The sequence below is a fragment of the Equus asinus genome, chromosome 18 (assembly GCF_041296235.1).
Source record: "Equus asinus isolate D_3611 breed Donkey chromosome 18, EquAss-T2T_v2, whole genome shotgun sequence".
Classification (NCBI taxonomy): domain Eukaryota; kingdom Metazoa; phylum Chordata; class Mammalia; order Perissodactyla; family Equidae; genus Equus; species Equus asinus.
The window spans coordinates 38,215,326-38,234,859 of NC_091807.1; the positions used below are offsets into that span (position 1 = coordinate 38,215,326).

At 53.7% G+C, this 19,534-nt stretch overlaps 1 protein-coding gene across 2 annotated transcripts in view; it reads left to right on the plus strand.

Moving 5' to 3' along the window:
- Nucleotides 1-19,534, plus strand: part of ABCG1 (ATP binding cassette subfamily G member 1) — a 60,966-nt gene that overhangs the window by 24,788 nt on the left and 16,644 nt on the right. For both annotated transcript variants that reach the window (XM_014839265.3, XM_070488930.1), the window contains exon 3: nt 18,585-18,702. In XM_014839265.3, coding sequence (XP_014694751.1) covers nt 18,585-18,702 — 118 coding nt within the window. The remainder of the gene's footprint in view (nt 1-18,584; nt 18,703-19,534) is intronic.

Consider the following 19,534-nt stretch of genomic DNA (forward strand, 5'->3'; position numbering starts at 1 on the left):
CCCATGAGCTTTCTAGTTTCTTCATAATTTTGCCTTGCAGAAAGTAAGAAATGTAATTTCAAGATACAATGGTGTGCGGTTATATTTGTGCTTGTCTGTATAAATGCACACGTGTATGGGGCTGGCCCCGTGGCCGAGTGGTTAAGTTTGCGCGCTCCGCTGCAGGCGGCCCAGTGTTTCGTCGGTTCGAATCCTGGGCGCGGACATGGCACTGCTCGTCGGACCACGCTGAGGCAGCGTCCCACATGCCACAACTAGAGGAACCCACAACGAAGAATACACAACTATGTACCGGGGGGCTTTGGGGAGAAAAAGGAAAAAATAAAATCTTTAAAAAAAAAAAAAATGCACACGTGTATGATTATGTTGATATGTGAGACTATTTTTTAAAGTTAGAAAAAGTCCGTAAGGACCCCTGTAGTCCAGTTTTCTCATTTTAAGGATTAGAATACCTAAGCCTAGGTTGAGAGATTTTGGGGTTAGGATGGACCAGCTTTTGAGACCAACTCCTATTACTGCCACATCTAAATTTGTATCTTATATGCGCACATTTATTTGTTCTGGGTGAGAAGATGATGTATCTTGATGCTGCTGTCAGTACTAAAGTCTCATGTACCAAATTAGGTTAAAAAAATGGCCAAAAGTCTACAATTATAATAAATCCACACGGCTGTCAACTTGACCATGATTTTAAAAGTACACTGGGGAAAGCTTGTTCTACTTCACTTAGATGTGAATGTGTAAGGTAAGAACTGTGAGCTCTTGTAAACTTTCGAGAAACAATTTCTAGCCGACCCTTTTTCAACTTCTAGATGAATTTGCTTCTTTCTCCATCTGAGTCATTTTCAGAGTAGAAAATATTTGAATTTGTTTTTTCCTGTTTTCATTGCAGGGGATAAAGGCTAGAGTCCAGCTGGGATGTTGGGAAGTTTGGCACCTCGGGCCTTTTTTTAAGGCATTTCATTGGGCAGAAGCCGGATTCGAACCCAGTTCCCTCTCCCTGTGCTGCTGGGCATCTCGTGGCTCTGTTTTCCTTGGGTGCCTGTGGGTGTCCTGCACAGAGGAGAGGACTCCAGGCTGCCCAGGGGCAGGCAGCTGCATGCAGTGGTGCTCAGACACGGAGGAGCCACACTCTCCAGTTGCCTCCTTGGTAGTGGCCCCTGAAGGTGGGCATTGGGGCGTCCAAGGGAATGAGTCAAGACTGCTCAGGAGCCACGTCTCCTCTCTGGACAGCTCGTGAGTTCTCCCTGTGGCCATTCGCTCTCCTTTCGAGTTTGGTTCTTGAGGTCACACATGCTGTGAACACAAGTGGACGGAACAGCTGTCTGTGTCAGGGTCTCCCAGGGTAGGTGAACACGGCCGTTTCTAGGTCTTGCGTCCACTGAAGTGAAGATAACAGTAAGCTTTTTCGTTTCTCCTGCCATTACACCTTTCTTCCCTATCCTGCTTTTATTGCTGGCTTCAAAATTCGGTCGGGAGTCAGACCAAGGAATAGATACGCGGTATGTGTAAGGCCCATCCCACATACCCAGCAGGATCGGGCTTCCAGGGTAGCACCCACCAGACACCGGGGAAGGAACATAATTGCAGAGCCAATTCACATTCCTGCCAACAATAGAGGCGACCTCAACTCAACAGCAATAATAGTAACTAACGCGATGACCACCGACACGCGCCAGGCATTGTCCCCCACCTCATACACGCTGCCTAGTTTAACCTGACCATAGCCCTAGCCCTGGGACTGGGCTGCGTCACCCTCTCCTCGCAGGAACTTGCCCAGGAGGGAGGCGAGAATAGGATCTGCCTGGTTTGCCTCCAGGTGTGCCATTTTGACTCTCAAGGTGTGAAATGATGAATTGGCAGATTGAACACTTTGATGAAAATGGCCCAGCTGCCTGGAGGAAGGAGCCGTCGCTCTGGGTTTGGATGGGGAATGGAGGGACCTGTATTCGTTGAGGCCCAGCCATGTGCCAAATGTTGCCTATCCTTCACCTCATCTCATCTTCCCAGCAGCACCCGCATCAGGTGGATATAGTTACCCCCAGTTTACAGATGAGAAAACAGAGGCTCACAAAGTACACTAAGTTTCCCAAAGTCCTGTGATAAGCCAGGGGTGGATTTAAGATCTGAGCGGTGGCCAGGCACACTATAAAGGCCATTCTCTTCCCCCGGGGCCACGTGACTGGCTCAAAGGGCAGGCATGTTGAGGATGGAGAGAGGACAGGGAGCACAGTCTCCATGGGGTGAAGTGCACCAGCAAAGGTGTGTTGGGAGACTCTGAGCAGACCAGGCTGGTGTGTGGGGACAGTTGAGGCAGTGTGTAATGGGAGATGGGCCAGGAGGGGCCCAATTGTGGAGGAAGGCCTTAAGGCCTAGGCCGAGGCTCATAGAGTGGGTCCTGGAGGGAGATGGTGGGACCTCATCCAGAGAGAGCCGGGAGATGCCCGGAATCCTGCCCAGAGTCACCAGTGACCAAGGAGGCTCTGGGCAGAACTCATTCTGGGCCTGAGCAGCCCCTGAGCTTGGCTCGGGTGATGGATTTATGGCACAAGAGGAACACAGAGCTGGCGCTTGTGTGTGGGGTCCTCCCCATGGCTGTCTCACCTAGAACAACAGAGAAAGCCACGAAGCAGATGGGGGCCAGTGGCATCCTTTAGCCTGGCGGCCACCTCTGCCAGATCACTGGATTCTTGGAAATCCCAGCTAAATACAGCAGTCCTCTGAGCTGGTCCTCCTGCAGCCGTCCCCAAATGCTTCTCGGCCGTGGTCACGCACAGTGGCGAGCGGCTGCATGAGTATCTTGGGCTCTGCACAGCTACTTGCAGGAGAAGGAGCTGTTGGCTGCCTTTGCCGTTTGAGAAATGTCAACAACATAAACATTCAGGGAGCATGACAAAGCCCAGTGGTCGTCACCTGGTCCTGCTCCCAAAATCATCCAGAGCTCTCTGCTCCCGCAATTGTGCGAGTGCTGGTGTCGCCGTGTCTTCCCTTCCTCCGGCCGAGTTTGGATTAGGGATGGGGAATGCGGTAATTTGGCGTATGAGAGCAGTGCTCTTGGCTTCCATGAAATAGACACACTAAGTGCAAATCAACCCAGTGGGGCTGGTAAGCCTGAGAGCGCGAGAGAAGCACAGAGCCGGCGCGGACTGCTGTGTGGCCTGCGGGTCTTAGGTCGTCCTGTCGGAGAGTCTCGCCTGTGGCTTTTTTGAGAGTTTGTGGCTTCTAATTGGGACTGTACTGTGATCTTTCTTTAACGGGAAGTGGCTCCGATGTCCTTCAGCTTTGAAATGTGTCCCAAGATGAAACTTTATTCAGAGAAAAGCTGCTCCGAAGACCCGGGGCAGCTTCCTGGCACCATGACTGCAGGTGGGAGAGGACCCTCCCTTTTCTAGATCTTTCCTCCCCACTTCCCCGGCAACCGCTGCCTCTTCTTGGTTCCCCATAGGGCCTTTCTTCTGGGTTTTGAGGTGCGACACTCGGATTTTAACCCGCTTTGGGATGGGTTGGGGAATCACTGGAGGGAATTGCTCTTCCCGATGATGTCCCAGGCCAGGTGGTGGTGGCAGTGAGCAAGCTTCGGAGGCTGGGAAGCCGCTGCTTGGGGGTGGCAGAGGAAAGAAGAACTTTTGTGCCAGGGGCTGCCACCTGCGTGTTCTGTCTTCCAAAGTCCCCGCATGCTGGCGTGTGACACCAGCATGCGGGGTGGACGTAGCCAGAGCTTCAGGATGCAGCAGTGGTGACGTCTAAAATCCAGGTCCCAGCCTTGGGGCAGCTGGTCCCCAGGGAGTGCACCTGCCCTGCCCTGAATCAAGGGCGGGGCACTACCCCAGTGGGAGACACTGGGGGGCGGCGCTGGGCATGTCGGCAGAGCTCACGGGCAAGGGGCAGAGGCGTAAAGACCTGGTCCCCCGCAGCATTTTCGAGGGTAGGTGTCCACTGCAGGTCACAGGGTCAGACCAGGGATGAGCCGGTGCCCATGTGGGGAGAGTGCCCCAGTCACCACAGAGGGCGGGAGTAAGCCTGAACCACACCAGACTCAGTTCAACAAGGCACGGGGTAATGCCCATTTTGTCCTTTTGTCACCCAAAGCCCTCCATTAAAGGCCTCTTCCCATCACGTTGGGGAGAAAGACCTTCATTTGACAGGACCCGCCGGGCAGTTGCTGTCAACATCCCACTGTCCCCCAGGCCAGGAACCCCACATGGAGAGGAGCTGGGTGCACCACCCCAGGTTCTGGGACTGGTTTCTGGGACCACGAAAGGGAAACTGCATTTTAACAGCTCTGATGAGTATCCGCTGACGTGCCTCTGCCCACTGAGTCTGCAGAGTAACCAGGCTTTGAGGGACAGACAAGGAACCCTGCGTCCTGTGGGGCACGTTTTAAGGTGTTGGTCTACCAGCCATTGTCATTGGGACCGGAGGCGAGAGGAAGCTGTGTGCGCCTCCAGGGGCTGCTTGCGGGACATGGAGCATCATTTTGCATGATATTTATTGACGTGGTAATTCCCCATCACAGTTCAAAATACCTAGACCCGGGCGGCAGGAAGCCTGAGGGAGCTGCTTCTGCTTAGACTCAGAGGCAGAGGTGGAACCTAGGAGGGCACGGGGGCAGGGCAGGTGGGGAGTGGGGTGGCAGACAGACAGACCGATGGACAGACAGGGAGCGCTGGACATGAGGGAGACCACCGAACCCAGATGGCAAAGCGGGGAGAGGCTCTCAGGAAAAAAAGGATGAAAAAGCATCCCTGAGCTGTGGTCAGGTGACCATTTTAAGTCCATGAAAGTCCTGCTAGAGGAAACGATCCAGAAAGCTCCCTGCTTTGTCATCCAGCTGACTTCCAGAGCGGAGAGCCTGTTAAAAATCCGGGAGTAGACTGTCACAGTCTGACAAATTAAATAGCTGTGCTGAAGCCGGAATGGACTTCCTCCCACAGCACCCCCGGGGGGATGGCACAGAGGGAGGACGTGCCTCGGCACGGTTTCGGGGACAAAGGATAATGTCTACATTTTACAAGTAGTTCTTGCTCCTTGAGACTTCGAAGGCCTCACACGTATGTTCGGGTCCGTTTTGATGTTATTAAGCTCAGCTCCTCAGACCTGGTTCCTGTTATTGTCATCAGCTCAAAAGCCCCCCTCCTATTTCAGAAGGTGCAGAAGACAAGAAGAAAGAGGTTCGACCCATGGGTGTGGCTTTGCCGCTTACTAAGGAAAACTGAGGCGTCGATTGGAAGGCCCTTGGGCATTCTGGGGAGGAAGCGGGGAGGGTAAAGGAGTGAGGACTTTTGTCCTTTTGCCTGATGCTGCTATTGGAGAGGAGGAAAGAGGGTCTGTGGACCACGACAGTCTGTCCTCACCAAGAGCCCCTTTCAGCTCTGGGGCCGAGACTAAAGGAGACAGGGAGCAGAGAGGTGTATGGCTCATCTTATAAATCTCGGCTTCTAGAGGAAAATCACGGCTCTGGGTGCAGAAAGTGGGTACTGCTGTGCTGTGTTCAGGCTGACGTTGACATGATACTTGGAGGTTATCTGGCACCCTTTTCGGTGTTTCTGGCATAATTTGAATAATCAGAAGCATTTTTTTCTTCATTGTTCTAGCCTGTGAAAAGGACCGGTTCTGCTTTTAGAGGTATAAAAATACTTCGGTAATAGAAAACCGCTTCCCACCTGACAGGCAGATGTAAATGACTTCTGTCTATTTTCAGTCCCTGCGCTGGCGCGGGGGCTTCACCACCGGCACTCTGATGAATTGGCCTGCCGTGGGGCGTGGGGGAGTGTGCCCACGCATGATGTGTGTGTACATAGTATACACGGTATGTGGGCGCACATTTGTGGGCACAAGCCATTGGCATCAGAGTGGTGTTGAGCGCCTGACCTGGGAGTGCTGGCTCCAGGTGGCTGTGGCTCCAGGTGACCTGCGCAGCCTGGGTGACAGAAAATGATGTCACAGCTACTATCCCATCAGTGTTCTCTGGGACGCTGACCCACTGAGGGACAGCAGTTCTCGTGAAGGGAACAGGCGCACGTCAGCTCCCAAGGGTGCTAGGGGCTGGGTTCCCGGACAGCCCTGTCCCTTCTCACAGAGGTTGACCAGCCTCTCTGCACACAGCGGCATTTAGAGGGGTTCTGGAGTGTTCCAGAAACGGGCTGTGGCTCTTTGAAAATGATCACAAGCTTAAGCAACTAAGGTCCAGAAGGTTAACCCTCAGGTAGGCTCTGTTGGTGGGAGCTGGTTTCCTCTCGATGCGCCAGGATGCACACAAGATCCTCAATCCACAGGAGTAGGGCTGTCCCTTCAGCTGCCACTCCCCAAGACGAAGAGACATTGTCATCACACGGCTTGCATTTTCCAGCGTGTGTTTTGTTGTGACGTTTTGTCTCAATTTCGACTCCAGCCAACCACCAGCCATTAGGCACTTTCTGTGCGGGCCCCATGGGAAGCGCTTCAAAGACCTGATCTGGTTTGGTCTTCACAAACCCCGTCAGGGTTAAGAACTCCTTTCTCGCCCATTACCAGGTGAGGAAGACGAGTTTACAAAGAGGAAGGAACTTGCCGCAGTCACACAGCTAATGGGAGGCAGAATGCTAGGCTGATTTCGGAGCCTTGCGGCCCATTGGAATCTTCTGGATCGTGCCCCAGACCGGTTCCACCAGAATTATTTTTCAAAGCCCCTGGGTGATTCCAGCGTGCAGGCAACACTGAGAACCCCTGGCCTGGAGGCTGTCTAGGATTCTGTCACAGACAGCGCCAGGTGGGAGTTAGTCCTCATTGTTCACCCGTGTTGTTAACAAGGGGACACAGGACTGGTGAACAGAGATGTGGCAAGCAGGACATGTGCTGGAGTCCGTTTCACGTTGGGGGTGGATGTGCTGGACCCCTTGTCCACCCTCCTCTGAGCACTTTGTCTCAAAGCTTGTGGTTGGGCAAGTATGGAGGGTATGGTGAGCGACCCTGGGAAAGCGCAATGCTGAAAGGTCCAGACTTTGGCCAACCACGCCCCTCTGGCCCCTTGTCCATGATGCTCAGCGCCTCCCACAGTACACACAATACTCCAGAAGTCAGAATGTGTTTAAATTACTGGCAAAGAAGAATTCCACACACTTTAGGATGTGGTTTAAACTGGCCACCGGCATGTCCACAGCCGGGAGATGCCTCCTTGCACGGTGGGAGCGAAGCCGGAGCCCCCATGCTGGCGAAGGTGTTCCTGCAAATGGTGCTTCGTGACAATGGAACGTGTGCATGTAGGCGAAACCGGGCTGCAGGCAGCCTGGATAAAGACGGACAGCACTGATGTGCACTGGACATGCTTGCACTTCGGAGGGCACCTGAACAATCAGAACGTGATTTGCCCTCACTTGAACCACCAAAGCAGCCTCTCCAGAACGCAGATGCCTGCTCTGTGACTCCCCACCCCCCACTTCCCTCTCTCATCCTTTAAGTGATGGGCCCTTCCTGGTTTGCGTTGAGGATGAACTAGTGTATCTCTGTGCTAACCAGATCAGACAATCTTTCGATTGCTGTAATTTTCACTCCCCGTGACATCAGCACTAATTTTTGTCAGTCCAGTGGGAATGTCTGACTGCATTTCTGCCTTGTGGCTGAGAAAATAAAGTGTCAATGAAATTCAGTTCTGGGGAATGGAGGGTCATGGATATATGTGGTGCGAGGGACGGTGCATTGGCGATGGGTGAGTCTTGCCTGGCAGAGCTAGAAAATGTCCAGCTCTAGAACTCTGTGAGTGTGCTATGCAAAATTCTACCATTAAAAATATTAAAGACACGCATCTGTTTAAAAATAGTCAACTATCCATATTTATTACCTGGCTCTCCATAATTTGCTCGTGGCTCCTTCGTTTCTTGTTTGTTGTCATTTGTTTAGAACCAACAGAAAAACATCTATGTGAGAGGAAAGACCTGCGTCAGACTGAGGGAAGATTCTGTGCCAGGCTCTGCCTGATGATGATCTTGGGTCCAGCCTCAATAGGAGACGCTCACCACAAGCACGGTGTGTGCAGATGGAATTCCCTGTCTCTGACCCTTATATCAGGGCCCCAGGGTCATTTCTGTAGGAACCCACCCGAGAACCTCAGCTGCCATGCGGTTGTCTAAGGAAAGAAGGCCATTATGTACCTCACTACTGGCGAAGTCTAATGCTTGAAGGGGCTTTGGAGAGCAGATCTCTTCTTTTACCATGGGGAAACTGAGGCCCAGATGGGTAGACTGCCTGTCCATGGCCACTCCCTCATCATGAGCAGGGCTGGAATGAAGCTCCCGGCTGTCTCCCACCACCTTTCTGTCCAGAGGTCCCCACCGGAAACTCCAAGGACAATCATTTTTCTTCCCACCTTTAATTGCACAGATCTTAATGTGCTCCCTTAACCTCATTGGGAAAAGTCTACACTGGGGATGTGTTCTAACCAAGCTTCGTGCCCACGTGGACTCTGCGAGGAAGTCTGAGAATGACATTGGATTGAAGGTCTCCTGGACGAGCTGCAGGATGACAGCTCTCATCTCTTCTAGGACAGCCCGTGGCTTCTGTCTCAGAATCACGGCTGTTCCATCTTATGGACTCCTTGTGAAGCCTTGCTGGCTAAAAAGTGTACCTTTTACATAATGTTCACGTAGGAGGAAGGGAGTCCTCTTCAGAGGGAAGTCGGTCCCCCAGGGAGGACCTGAGCTGGTGTGGGCAGGGCACGGGTGAGTGTATTAGTTTCCTGTTGCTGCTGTAACAAATCACGACAAATTAAAACAGCACAAATTTATTATCTGAAAGTTCTGGGGGCCAGAAGTCTAAAATCAAAGTGGTAGCAGGGCTGTGTTCCTTCAGGAGGCTTTGGGAAAGAATGCTTTCCTTGCCTTTTCCAGCTTCTAGAGGCTGCCCGCCTTCCTCGTCCTGTAGCCCCTTCCTCCACCTTCAGAGACAGCAGCTTCAGATCTCCGTCTTTCTCTGACCTCTGAGTCCATCATCGGATCTCTACTACTGCCTCTGACCTTCTTGCCTCCCTCTTTCCTTTATAAAGACAATTGTGATTATTTTATGCCACCCCCAGAATCCAGAATAATCTCCCCTTCTCAAGATCCTTAATTTAATGCCATCTGCAAAGTCTCTTTTGGCGTGTAAGATAACATATTCACAGGTTCCAAGGTGCAGACATCTTTGGGGGCTTTTATTCTGCCCAGTACAGTGAAGTAGGGTACAAATCCCACCACTGCTCTCTCCCTCCACCCCTCCCTCCCTCCACCCACCCATCCCTCCATCCACCCACCCCTCCCTCCCTCCACCCACCCCTCCCTCCATCCACCCATCCCTCCCTCCCTCCACCCACCCCTCCCTTAACCCTCCCTTTCTCCATCCCTCCATACTGCCCTCCACCCAGAGTTCTCACCCTGAGTCCCCAACACTCAAGGCCTAGAGACCACGCTGGGAGTTGCGTTTGGGGATTGCTTGAATGTGTTCCTCGTGTACATGGTTGAGCTTTGGAGACATAGGCCAGAACATTCTATCAGAGAACGAGCCCTGAGGTCGCCTTTCCTCAGGCTCCCATGGGAGCAGGGCAGCCACCAGCAGCTGCTCTAAGGGCTTCTGATGAGGGTTGCCCCTGTGGGCGGCTCTGGAGGCTGTGGCCCTGCCGACCGTGTCCGGCTGGTGCCTCTGGCAGCAGCTTCGTTCCCTGGTTGGGAAGGTACAGTGGGAAGTCTGGGCATGTTGGGGAGACCAGCAGCTCTAAAGCTTTCCTATCGGCTGGCACACCAGCAGGCTGTCACTTCTCCTGCTGGGCTAGTTGGAGTAGTTAATTCTGGACTTCTGGAGAACCATACCGTTCAGAGCTCCCTGAGGTCTGTGTCACTGGCTTCCTCGTTCCTCTGCGTTGAATCAAAAGCATCTTCCCCTCAGACCTTGCTCAGTTCTCCTGGTCTTCCCCATCCTTACCTGCCCTTTCTTCAACCTTGAGAACACACCTACCCGAGAGATGTGACTTGAGGGGAGCCCAGTTGTTGCTGGTACTCAGCCAAGCCCAGCTGCAAAGTCTGGGGCAGCGGTTGGCAAACCATGGCCTGGGGACCAAGTCCACCCACCACCTGGTTTTGTAAATGGAGCTTTATTGGAGCATAACCCTGCCCATTCATTACGGATGCCTGCTTTTGCAGCGAAACAGCAGAGTCGAGCAGTTCCGACAGACTGTATATCCTGCCAAGCCTAAAATATTTATGGTCCAGCCCTTTACAGAAGACGATTCCAGCCTTTGCAGCATCAGCGTCCAACCGTCCATTCCAGGAGCACTTACTGGGGGCCTCCCTGATTGGGGGCACCGTGCTGGCCCTGGGACTGTTGAGGTAAATGCGCCCTGCGTGGCTTTTGAGGGGCGGGCCATCGTCGGGCCTTCCTCAGTGTCACTCATTTTATCAAACTGGAAAGATGGCGAGACCCACGTGTTTGCAAACCATCAGGCACCTGTACAGACGTTTAATACACACAGTGACTGCCTCCCCGCAGTGTTGCCTGTATGGCCAATCCCAGTACAGTGAGGGTCACTGTCTCCTGGGCATGTTGCTGTGTCAACAGCAAAGTCACATCAGTGGCTCACGGGGCAGGAAGGCGAAGGGTGGAGGTTTTCCTGGATAATCCGCGGAGGAAGGTCAGGATTCTGTGTCGCCTCTCTGGTAAAGCCGGTGACATGGGCCAGACACATGTCGAGTAGAAGGTTCCCTCCAGCCCGCCTGCAGGTGGCGTCGAGAGGCTGGGCACGGAGCCATTCTGGGACCTGGCCTGCGTCCCAGAGCTCGATGGTGCTGAGCTGGGACCAGATTCCTCCCGAGGGGCCGGAGATGCTGCGCTGTCCACACCCTGTGAAAAGTGAACTGAGCCCAAACCAGGAGGTGACTGAGAATCCCACATTCTTCCTTCCCAGTGTTCCCTCTTGATGATTTTGTTGTGGTTCTTTTGCCGTTGAAAAGATTTTATAAAGAGCTCACCCAAATATCTAAAACCGTGCCATTTGCAAGGAAGAAAGGAGAGCCTGGAAATGCATGAGTGGCATCCAGGGACCATTAGGAACCTGAGGTGGCCAGGAGGAGGGTGTAACCCCCCAGCCCCACCCCGACCGGAGGCATTAGAGGCGGCACAGGAAGCAGAATGGGTCTCTTGGTTCCTGCGCCCACCCTCATCCCAGATTCTGCCGGGGAACCAGGGAGCTGACGGCAGGAAGATACCCATCAGCAGAAAGAAAAAAGCAAGCAACATCCCAAAAGCAGAAAAAGCACCCAGAAAGTTGCCCCTCCCATGGCTGGATGTGGGCTGCTGGCTCCTTGAGTGCTGTGTCCCCCGCCCCTGCCACAGGTAACCCCTGACCACCGTCTTCAGGGGAGAAGGGCACCCCCTTCCCACCCGGTGCTTACGGACCTCCTTTGGCTGCACAAGGACCCACCAAGGAGGCATTTGTAGGGAGTTTGGGTGTCCTGGTGGTCAGGTGTGATGACAGCCATTGGTTTCTGTAGTTGGAAGTCTGAGCTCCTGGGTGTGAAGTGCAGGCCGTGTGGCTGGTGGGGTTGGACACTCAGTCTGTGCTTTCTTGTCCCGTGTGGGAGGAGGGGTTCCGAGGAGGACGTGCCCAGGAGATATTTGCAGCTCTGTCTCCATGCCCCCACTGATGGAGGCAGGGATCCTCGGGGGCACGAGAGGGGAATGTCGGGGGGGGTGGGCAGCTCCCTCAGCCTCTCTCTACTGAAGCCTGGGCCTCTCTCTGCACTTTGGGGACCCCTCATCTGACGAGACTCACCTCTGCCATGGGGCGTGGAGGAGGGATGTTCTGCACGTCCCAGTTACCTCCGAGAGTCCTGGGTGAGCGAACACAGTGAGGACCGTAACTCCTCTGCGGCCTCTGCCTGCTGAGCTCTGCCCGCCGTGACTGCTGCTTATCCACAATTATTTTTATGGCACCCTTACCCCCTGGAGGGCTCAGGGCACTGAGGTCTCAGTGTGGCTCTAACATTTGGACAGGCACAAAACCAGCCCTGCTTTTTGGAGGGCACCCACCCCACCTGGCCCCAGCCCACCTGGCCTCAACCCACCTGGCCCCACCCCACCTGACCCTAGCCCACCTGGCCCCACCCTACCTGGCAACTGAGGGAACATGCCTTTAGTGCAGCTGAGAAAGCAAACCCAGTGACTGACCCACCCCGGGATCTCTCTGGAAACAGCCGCCCCTTCCAAAACCGCACCTTGTCAAATGAAACCTGAGGGAATGAGTCGCTCTCCGGAGTTTGAGGGACAAGCTGCTAATTCTTTTCTGCAGGTGACCAGGATCGGGGGGCCTAATGGTTCCCAAGGGGCTCAGGCAACAGACACCGGTTTGCCGGCGACACCGCCCACTGGGAGCTGCTCTGGAACCACCTGCTGGGATCCTTTGTTGCTCCGGCGGGGTGTGGGCAGGAGGTGGGAGGTGTTTAATAACAGGTAGCCACAGGGGAGCGTCCGTTCTGCCAGAGGATGTGCGTTTCCTCGCACGTGCAGTGAGGGGCCCTTAGTGTAAGCAGGGCTCGAGTCCTCCCCAAACGAAAGAAGACCTCCCCACACCCCGGCAAGAAGTGTTTTGTTTTGTTTTTAGCTTGAGGACGTTTTGCGGGATGAAAACGAGATTGAAGGATCAGGGGCGATAGGACGAGCCCAGAGCTCTTTGGATGCACGTAGGGACTTGGGGCCTTAGCTTCCGGAACATCTCGCCACTTCAGCCCTGGGGGCACTGCGCACACACCCAGGGGGTGACCTTGGCCCTCGGTGACCAAGGGCATTTTGTCTTCTGGGGAGGAAAGGCGTGTAATTTCTTCCCACACTGTGAAATATTCCATGCAACAGCAGACTGAGTGCACTCTCCTGAATTGAGCTGACTGTGGCAATTTGGTGGGAGCCAGCCGGCACACGGGGGGCCGGGGAGGAGGGGGGCCGACTCCACTGCACTGCAGGGGCTGGCAGAGGCTTGAGGACGGGTGCAAGAGCCGCCTCGAGTTGGGCAGAAGTGGCTGGGATGTTGGCTCCTGGGCTGACTCGCTCTGTGGCCTTGGGTAGGTCATTAAGCTTCTCTGAGCCCTTGTTTCTCATCTGCAAACTATGGAGAAGTATGGGGTCCTCAGCTTGCTGTGAGGCGTAAAGGAAAAGATGGGAGCAAAGCTGGTGCCATGCTCATCGTTTCCCGAAGGTGCACGCGCCCAGCGCTGGCGCTTGCCGGAGCACTGGGCTGCTCCCCGGGCCTCTCCTTCAGGGACACTCCACCTGTCTCCACCCGACTGAAGTTAGGCTGCTGTGTGTCCCCAGAAGTTTGGCGGAGTTGGCAGGCGCCGTTTCTCTTTAAAGCGCTGTGAGTTGTCATGGGAAATGTAAATGGTTGGCCGTTTGTTTCTTGATCATTTCTTGACATATCTTCTGGGCAGGAGTCAGCTCATCCCGGGAGCAGCTATCTGCGAGGGGTGAGGCCCACATCCAGAGGGGCTCCCAGGCCAGCAATCAGGAGCTCACGGGCTTATTGGGGAGCAATTCCCCTTCCAAGGAGGCCTCCTTGATTTTTCCACGGGCAAAGGCATGGTGTCTTCATTTTCAATGGAGAAAAATACCTTTTTTTACCCTTTGTTTGGGAAAAATGTCTTCCTCTGTGTAAAAATCAACACCGCTGGGGGTTCTACTTAAGATTCAAAAGCAATTACCCGCTGATGTGATGGGAGGGGGCAAAGGGGCTTCCAGGGGCTGTTCGAGTTCCATTCCCTGATGTGGGGGCTGGTTGCCCGGCCGTGTTCAATCTGGGGGAGTGTATTGAGCCATCTGTACACTTAGAATGTGTGCACTTTTCTCTCTGTATGCTATGCTTTAGTAAAATCTGCATCAGACAGAGAGCTTCAGGACTGAGTAAAATAGTCCGAAATAAATAGAATATGCACATTTAGATTGCCACCATACAGAGGCTTATGGGCAGCTTTTCTGCTGTCCACTTGGGCATGGGTTTATGCATACAGGACGTGAGACAGAGGGATACCAGTGGCCCCTCTAAAACACATGGCATGGCAGTACTGGACCCTGTGGGTTGACTTCAGGGACTGTCCAAACAGCTGGACACCCAGGAGCTCCTGGGCATTTCCTGCTGGCCTAGCATGCAATGGCTCCCGTCCCAAAGGAGTCTGGTCCTGTTGGGGGGACTGAGTGGGAAAGAGATGCCTACCAGGTGATGGGGCCCAGGACGGTGGCTGTCACTCAGGATTCACTTCATTAACTCCATAAACATTTTTTTAAGTGACCCCTACATGCCCTGCCCTGTTCTATACACAGGACACGGTGATTCAGAAGACAGTTCTGGTCACATTGTCTCAGACCAGCGGCGTCTGGGGCAATGGAAGAGCTGGGAGGCAAGATGAGCCCTGGGCTGGGGGCAGCTGTCAGACAGCTGGGCTCGTGTCGGGCGTTCAGTTTGGGGCTGGCTGGCGTCGCTGTAATGAGGAACAGGCTTGCCCTGATGTCCGCTTTATTCTCACCGTCACTGAACTTCAGGACCCTCGGGATCACTGGGAGCCAGGATGTCTGGACAGGCTCTTTCTGAATCGCTAACGTTCTAAAAGTAACTCATCCCGGAGAGATAACTAAGGAAGCTCCTTCGTTTTCGTTTGATGGTGACTGTTCACGAATGCCTCTATCTACAAGGTTTTAAACCTCCGTTCATTTACACCTTTGTTCACTATCCTTTGTTGTGTGTCTACACGGGGCAGGGCAGTAGCCAGGGCCAGAGGTTTGGAGATGAAAGGTGACATGACCAGAGGGGGCAGGTGCATGGTAGGCAGTTACAGCCCCACCAGGTGGGTGCTGGGGGGATGTGTGGCCCCCTTAGGATTTTCTGAACACAGCACAACTCCCCTGGAAACAGGATTAGATCGTGGAGAAGTCCCTTCCAGTTGACTTCATTTGGATGGCATCAGCGGGGTGTATGGAAAAAGCTCTCACTGGTTCTGTTTTTGCTTCCTGGTACTCCTGAGAAGGCACAAGGCCCGTCCGCCAGCTCTGAGCTGCCCAGAAGCCTAAATAGTGTAGTGGGGCACAGGACCCATTTGCTATTTTGTGATACGTCTACAGCTCTGCTTGCAAAACACAGCGTGCTAATTTGTAGAGCAGAATTCTAGAAAGTGAATCCCGTTTCTCCCCAACTGCCTTTCAACAGCAAAGATGGAACCAGGCGCAGTGGTCCTTGGGCTGCCCTATGGCCGGGGGGTCTGCTCCTTTGCCTGGGTGCCTCTCTCCTTAGCTTAGACATGGTTCGCCCAAGCCCGGGGGGGTACCCCACTCTATCCCCACTCTATCCACCCTGCCAACAACGGCATTTCCTTTCTTGACCACTGGGCTCCAATTGTGTTTCAGCCAGAACCAAGCATCGCATTTTACGTTTGTCCTCTTTCCAAGAAGACCCCCTTCAAAATCCCCTAGATGTAAAGTATCAGGGTCTGTGAGACAAACTGCCCCCAGGCCGGCCCTGGTTCTGTGGCTGGAACCCTGGGTGTCCATCTGCTCCTCCCCCGGGGACCATCCTCCTGCCCATCAGCCTGTTTGTCCCAGCGCTTCTGCTGCCGGGGTGGGCCCTGCTCTCCTCCCTCCGCCCCTGTCTTCTCACTAAGCTCGCAGCTAACAGAGCTCTGCCACAGGGACCGAGTCTGAGCAGAGTTCTCTTCCCTGTGATGGATGGGCCCGGACACTGTCATCTCTCTTTGTCTCTCTGTCTGTCTCTCCATCTCTCCATCTCTTGTCTCCTCTCTGGTCTGGGTTTTGATCTGGCTTCCGGTCTGGCTGTTTTAAGGATGAGCCGCCCTCGCTCTGCATGGAGCTGTTGGGCATTCAACAGCCCTGCCTCTTGGGTCCTTTTCATGTTTGTGGTCCTCTGAGCGCTCGCTGTCCCGACCAGAAAAGCAGTGTTGGACAAGCACCCCCATAAACAAGCACCCACAGCTCACGAAGCAGGCGGCTTACCCAGTAGGGCAAGCACTGGGCTGCACAGAGCTTATTGGCGGGAAAGTAGGGGGGGATGGGTCCATCCGCATTTCATATTTCAATAAGGGAACCAAACTCCGGGCTTTGCAGTGAAGGACGATCTCGTTACATAAACAGAGGGATTTGCACGTGTTGGACACTCACAAACCCGGCTCTAACTGGACAGCCCCCAGCTGGTGTTCCCAATCCTCCCCTGGAGCTGAGTATGCACTGCCTCCCCGGGCCAGCCTCCGTGGTCCAGGAGTAGGACAGATTGATGCCTTCTTGACTTCTGCTCCCAGTGTCACTTTTAAGATTCTCCAATTCCGAGTGCATGTTTGTCGTTTTTAAAGAAAAAAAGGTTTCTGATATTAGAGAAATGCAGCCCTGAGTTGGTGGACCCCACTTGGGTCCCACAGGTGAAGACCCTTAGCTGCCCGGCAGCATGTCACAGGTACCCCCATCCTTCCGTGTCACCCTGGGAGCCAACGTCCCTCTCCGAGATGTGCGTTGTCAGCCTCGTGAGCCAGTGTCACTCACTGGCCTCAATGTTGTATCAGCTTATTGCCAGAGTTCACGGTTGGACCCACAGTTCCAGCCTGGTGGCTCTAAATGACAAGCGCACTGTCTGTACCCTCACTCTGTCTGCCTTTTCCCTTGGAAGGGCCAGATGCTCCCGCAGCTCCCACACGCAGGTCTGTCCCTGGCGACCTGGCCGTGGGCGTCGCAGCCTGTGTGAGCTTCCCACAGCCAGTATTAGTACGTGGTGCCCCAGTGTGGACCTCAACACCAAGGGCCGGCCCCCTGTGCTATCAGAGTGAGAGCAGCACCCATGGGCTCTGCCTGGGGGGATAGGGCCTCTCGGAACCCGGAGACACAAGGTTGCCCTCAGGGCTCCTTGCCCCCCTCTGCAGACTGCCCTTGGCCTCCAAATGGCTGGTGGTCATCTCAGTGACCCGTCTGCCTCCTCAGGCAGCTCCTGGTTTATGGGGGCCCAGCTGGGGATTAGCTTCAAACTTTGAGAGGGAAGAGCTTAGAGGAGGATTTGCTTGGGAGTAACCCTGATCCCGATCTGAACTGATGAGAGCCTGGTGATAGCAGACGCCCGGCGGTTAGCGCTCCCTCAGTGATGTCATGCCGGTCCCCTGTGGCTCAGGTCCCCAGAGTGCCTGGCCCCGCATCGCAGAGCTCCATCCTGATGAGGAGCCTGACCACCCGGAGCTTGAAGTGTCTCTGCTGTCCCCCAGCTCTTCTATCCACCGAGGGGCAATCATGGGGCTTTGGGGGCCCTGTCCCCTCCCCCACACTGGTTTCCTCCAGCTGTCAGTGCCCGTGTTTGCTGACCTGTCATCCTCGACATCCCAGTGGTAGGAATCTGACTCATTTGCGGTACTGGCTCACCTCTAGACTGGCCCCCTCCCACCGGGACGACTCCCCAGCCCTCCCCAGGCGCTGTCACTCTCCGTAATGAGTCAGATCGCAGGGCCTCTGGCTTCCTGCCTTTTGCTTCCGCTTCACTCTGCCTGATTAAACAAGGCCCCGGGGACTCCGCATCCAAATCCAGGTGGCACCTGGTGACAGGTTGGTGTTCAAGTGTCCCATCTGTGAAAGACGAGCAGACTCCCCAGACCCTGGGGGGCTTGCATCAACATACAGGTCTGGGGGTCCAGGGAGCATCCAGCTAGTGACTGACCAGAGGGCCCAGGACAAGGGGCTCACACGCACCGTTTCTCAGCAGGGCCCTTAACCCTGGTGTGTGGAGCTAAAAGACCGCCTTTGTACGACTGACTATTTCAGGGTACGTTCTGCAGCCTTCTCAGGAACTGAGAGCTGTTTCTGAGTTAGAAGTCTTTATCTATGAATCTGGTCGCTTCTATTTTATTCTTTATAGCAGATTTGAACAGTCTACTTGAAAAAAAGATTAATGTGGCTCTGTTTGGGAGGTGCAGTTTTTTTCCATTCGCAGAGCCCTGGGATGGAGACTTGCCAGAAATTTCAAAGCAATTGGATGTGGCTGCAAAATGATAAACTTTGAATTATTCATTCATTAATATATTAATTATTTAATTGTAAAGTAAGGATTTATGAATACCTTCTATATAAATAATTTATGTTTATAGAAATATGTACGTTATAAGTAATTCGTAAATCAACTAATACATTAATCATTTAATTAATAAAGACATTTGCTTCCCATCGTGGGGGCAGAAGCAGCGTGGCTGGGGGTGCACTGGGTTAGGATCTGTTCACACTGGCTGTGGGGGCCTGGACACCTGCTTCCTCATCCAAAATGAGAATGGCAGGTTCCTCGTACCCTATATGGCATATGGGAAGTACTTTGTATAAAGCATTATACACATAATGGTCATCGTCATCAATAAAACCCGTGAAATGCAACTGAGGAAGCAGACAAAGGTGTAAAAGAGACACAAGGTCCATTTTCTTGCCGAGAGCTTGGCATTTCATACTATGGTGTGAAGGTCTTGCGTTTGGCTTGGGTTCTGTAGTCAGGCGTACCGTGTGTTTGCTTATACAGCCTCGAGGGGAAAACCAAATCAATCCTGTGATGGAAAATGAATGTGATCTGCTTTCTGCAGGATACAAGACTCTTCTGAAAGGAATTTCTGGGAAGTTCAACAGTGGGGAGCTGGTGGCCATCATGGGTCCTTCCGGGGCTGGGAAGTCCACGCTCATGAACATTCTGGCCGGATACAGGTGAGCAGCCCCTGCCGAGGAGAATGAGGTCCTCGCCCAGTTGTGGGCCTGGGGGAACAAGGTGACCGGTGAAGGCTGTTCAGCCATCCTGTCACATCTTCAGGTTCTGTGCAGGCTCCCGTAAAGCCTGAGGGGTTAGCAGTAACAGGCTTTGGAATCTGTTAAGAAACAGCGCAAGGAAGAGAATGGCCTTGAAGGCGGCAAAAGGCACCACCTGCTTGCTGCCACATGACGGGGAGAATGGACGCAAGCGAGCGAGGGCAAGGGGCAGAACGGCCAGCAGCCTGCTGAGTGAGCTCAGCCTGGCCAGGCCTTCCGGACAGGAAGAAGTGGGAGAGTCAGGGGAGGGGAGGGGGCCCGCAGGAGACCTCGAGACAAGCATGACTGGAGGTCAAAAGTCAGGGGAACGTTGTCAGAGAAGGACGAGGACCGTCCTCTGGACCCAGAGCCCATGGGGCTTTTGCTGGTGGCTGTTGGTTGTTTCCAGGTTTGGAAACCATGATCCCTGATGTCCTGCCCAGTGTCATCCCTGTGTGAATGCTGTGAAAACTGAACCCTTGCAAGTGTTCAAAAATGCTCCCCTACAGCCAGTTCTTTTCAGTTCTCATGGGCCCATTTGCTAACTTTAGCAAATAATAATAACAATTTAATTTACTGGGAAAAAAGAGCAAGTACCACCGCTTTCCTTGGGACTTCTGAATTACTTCTTAACACTAGAAATTAAAATTTTAAAAAACCCTCATGAGAAATTCCTGCCTGTTGCATTCACACCCGAAGGTTAAGCCAAACTGCCGACGCCCAGCATCACGGAAGGAATGGAGGAGAGGGGAGT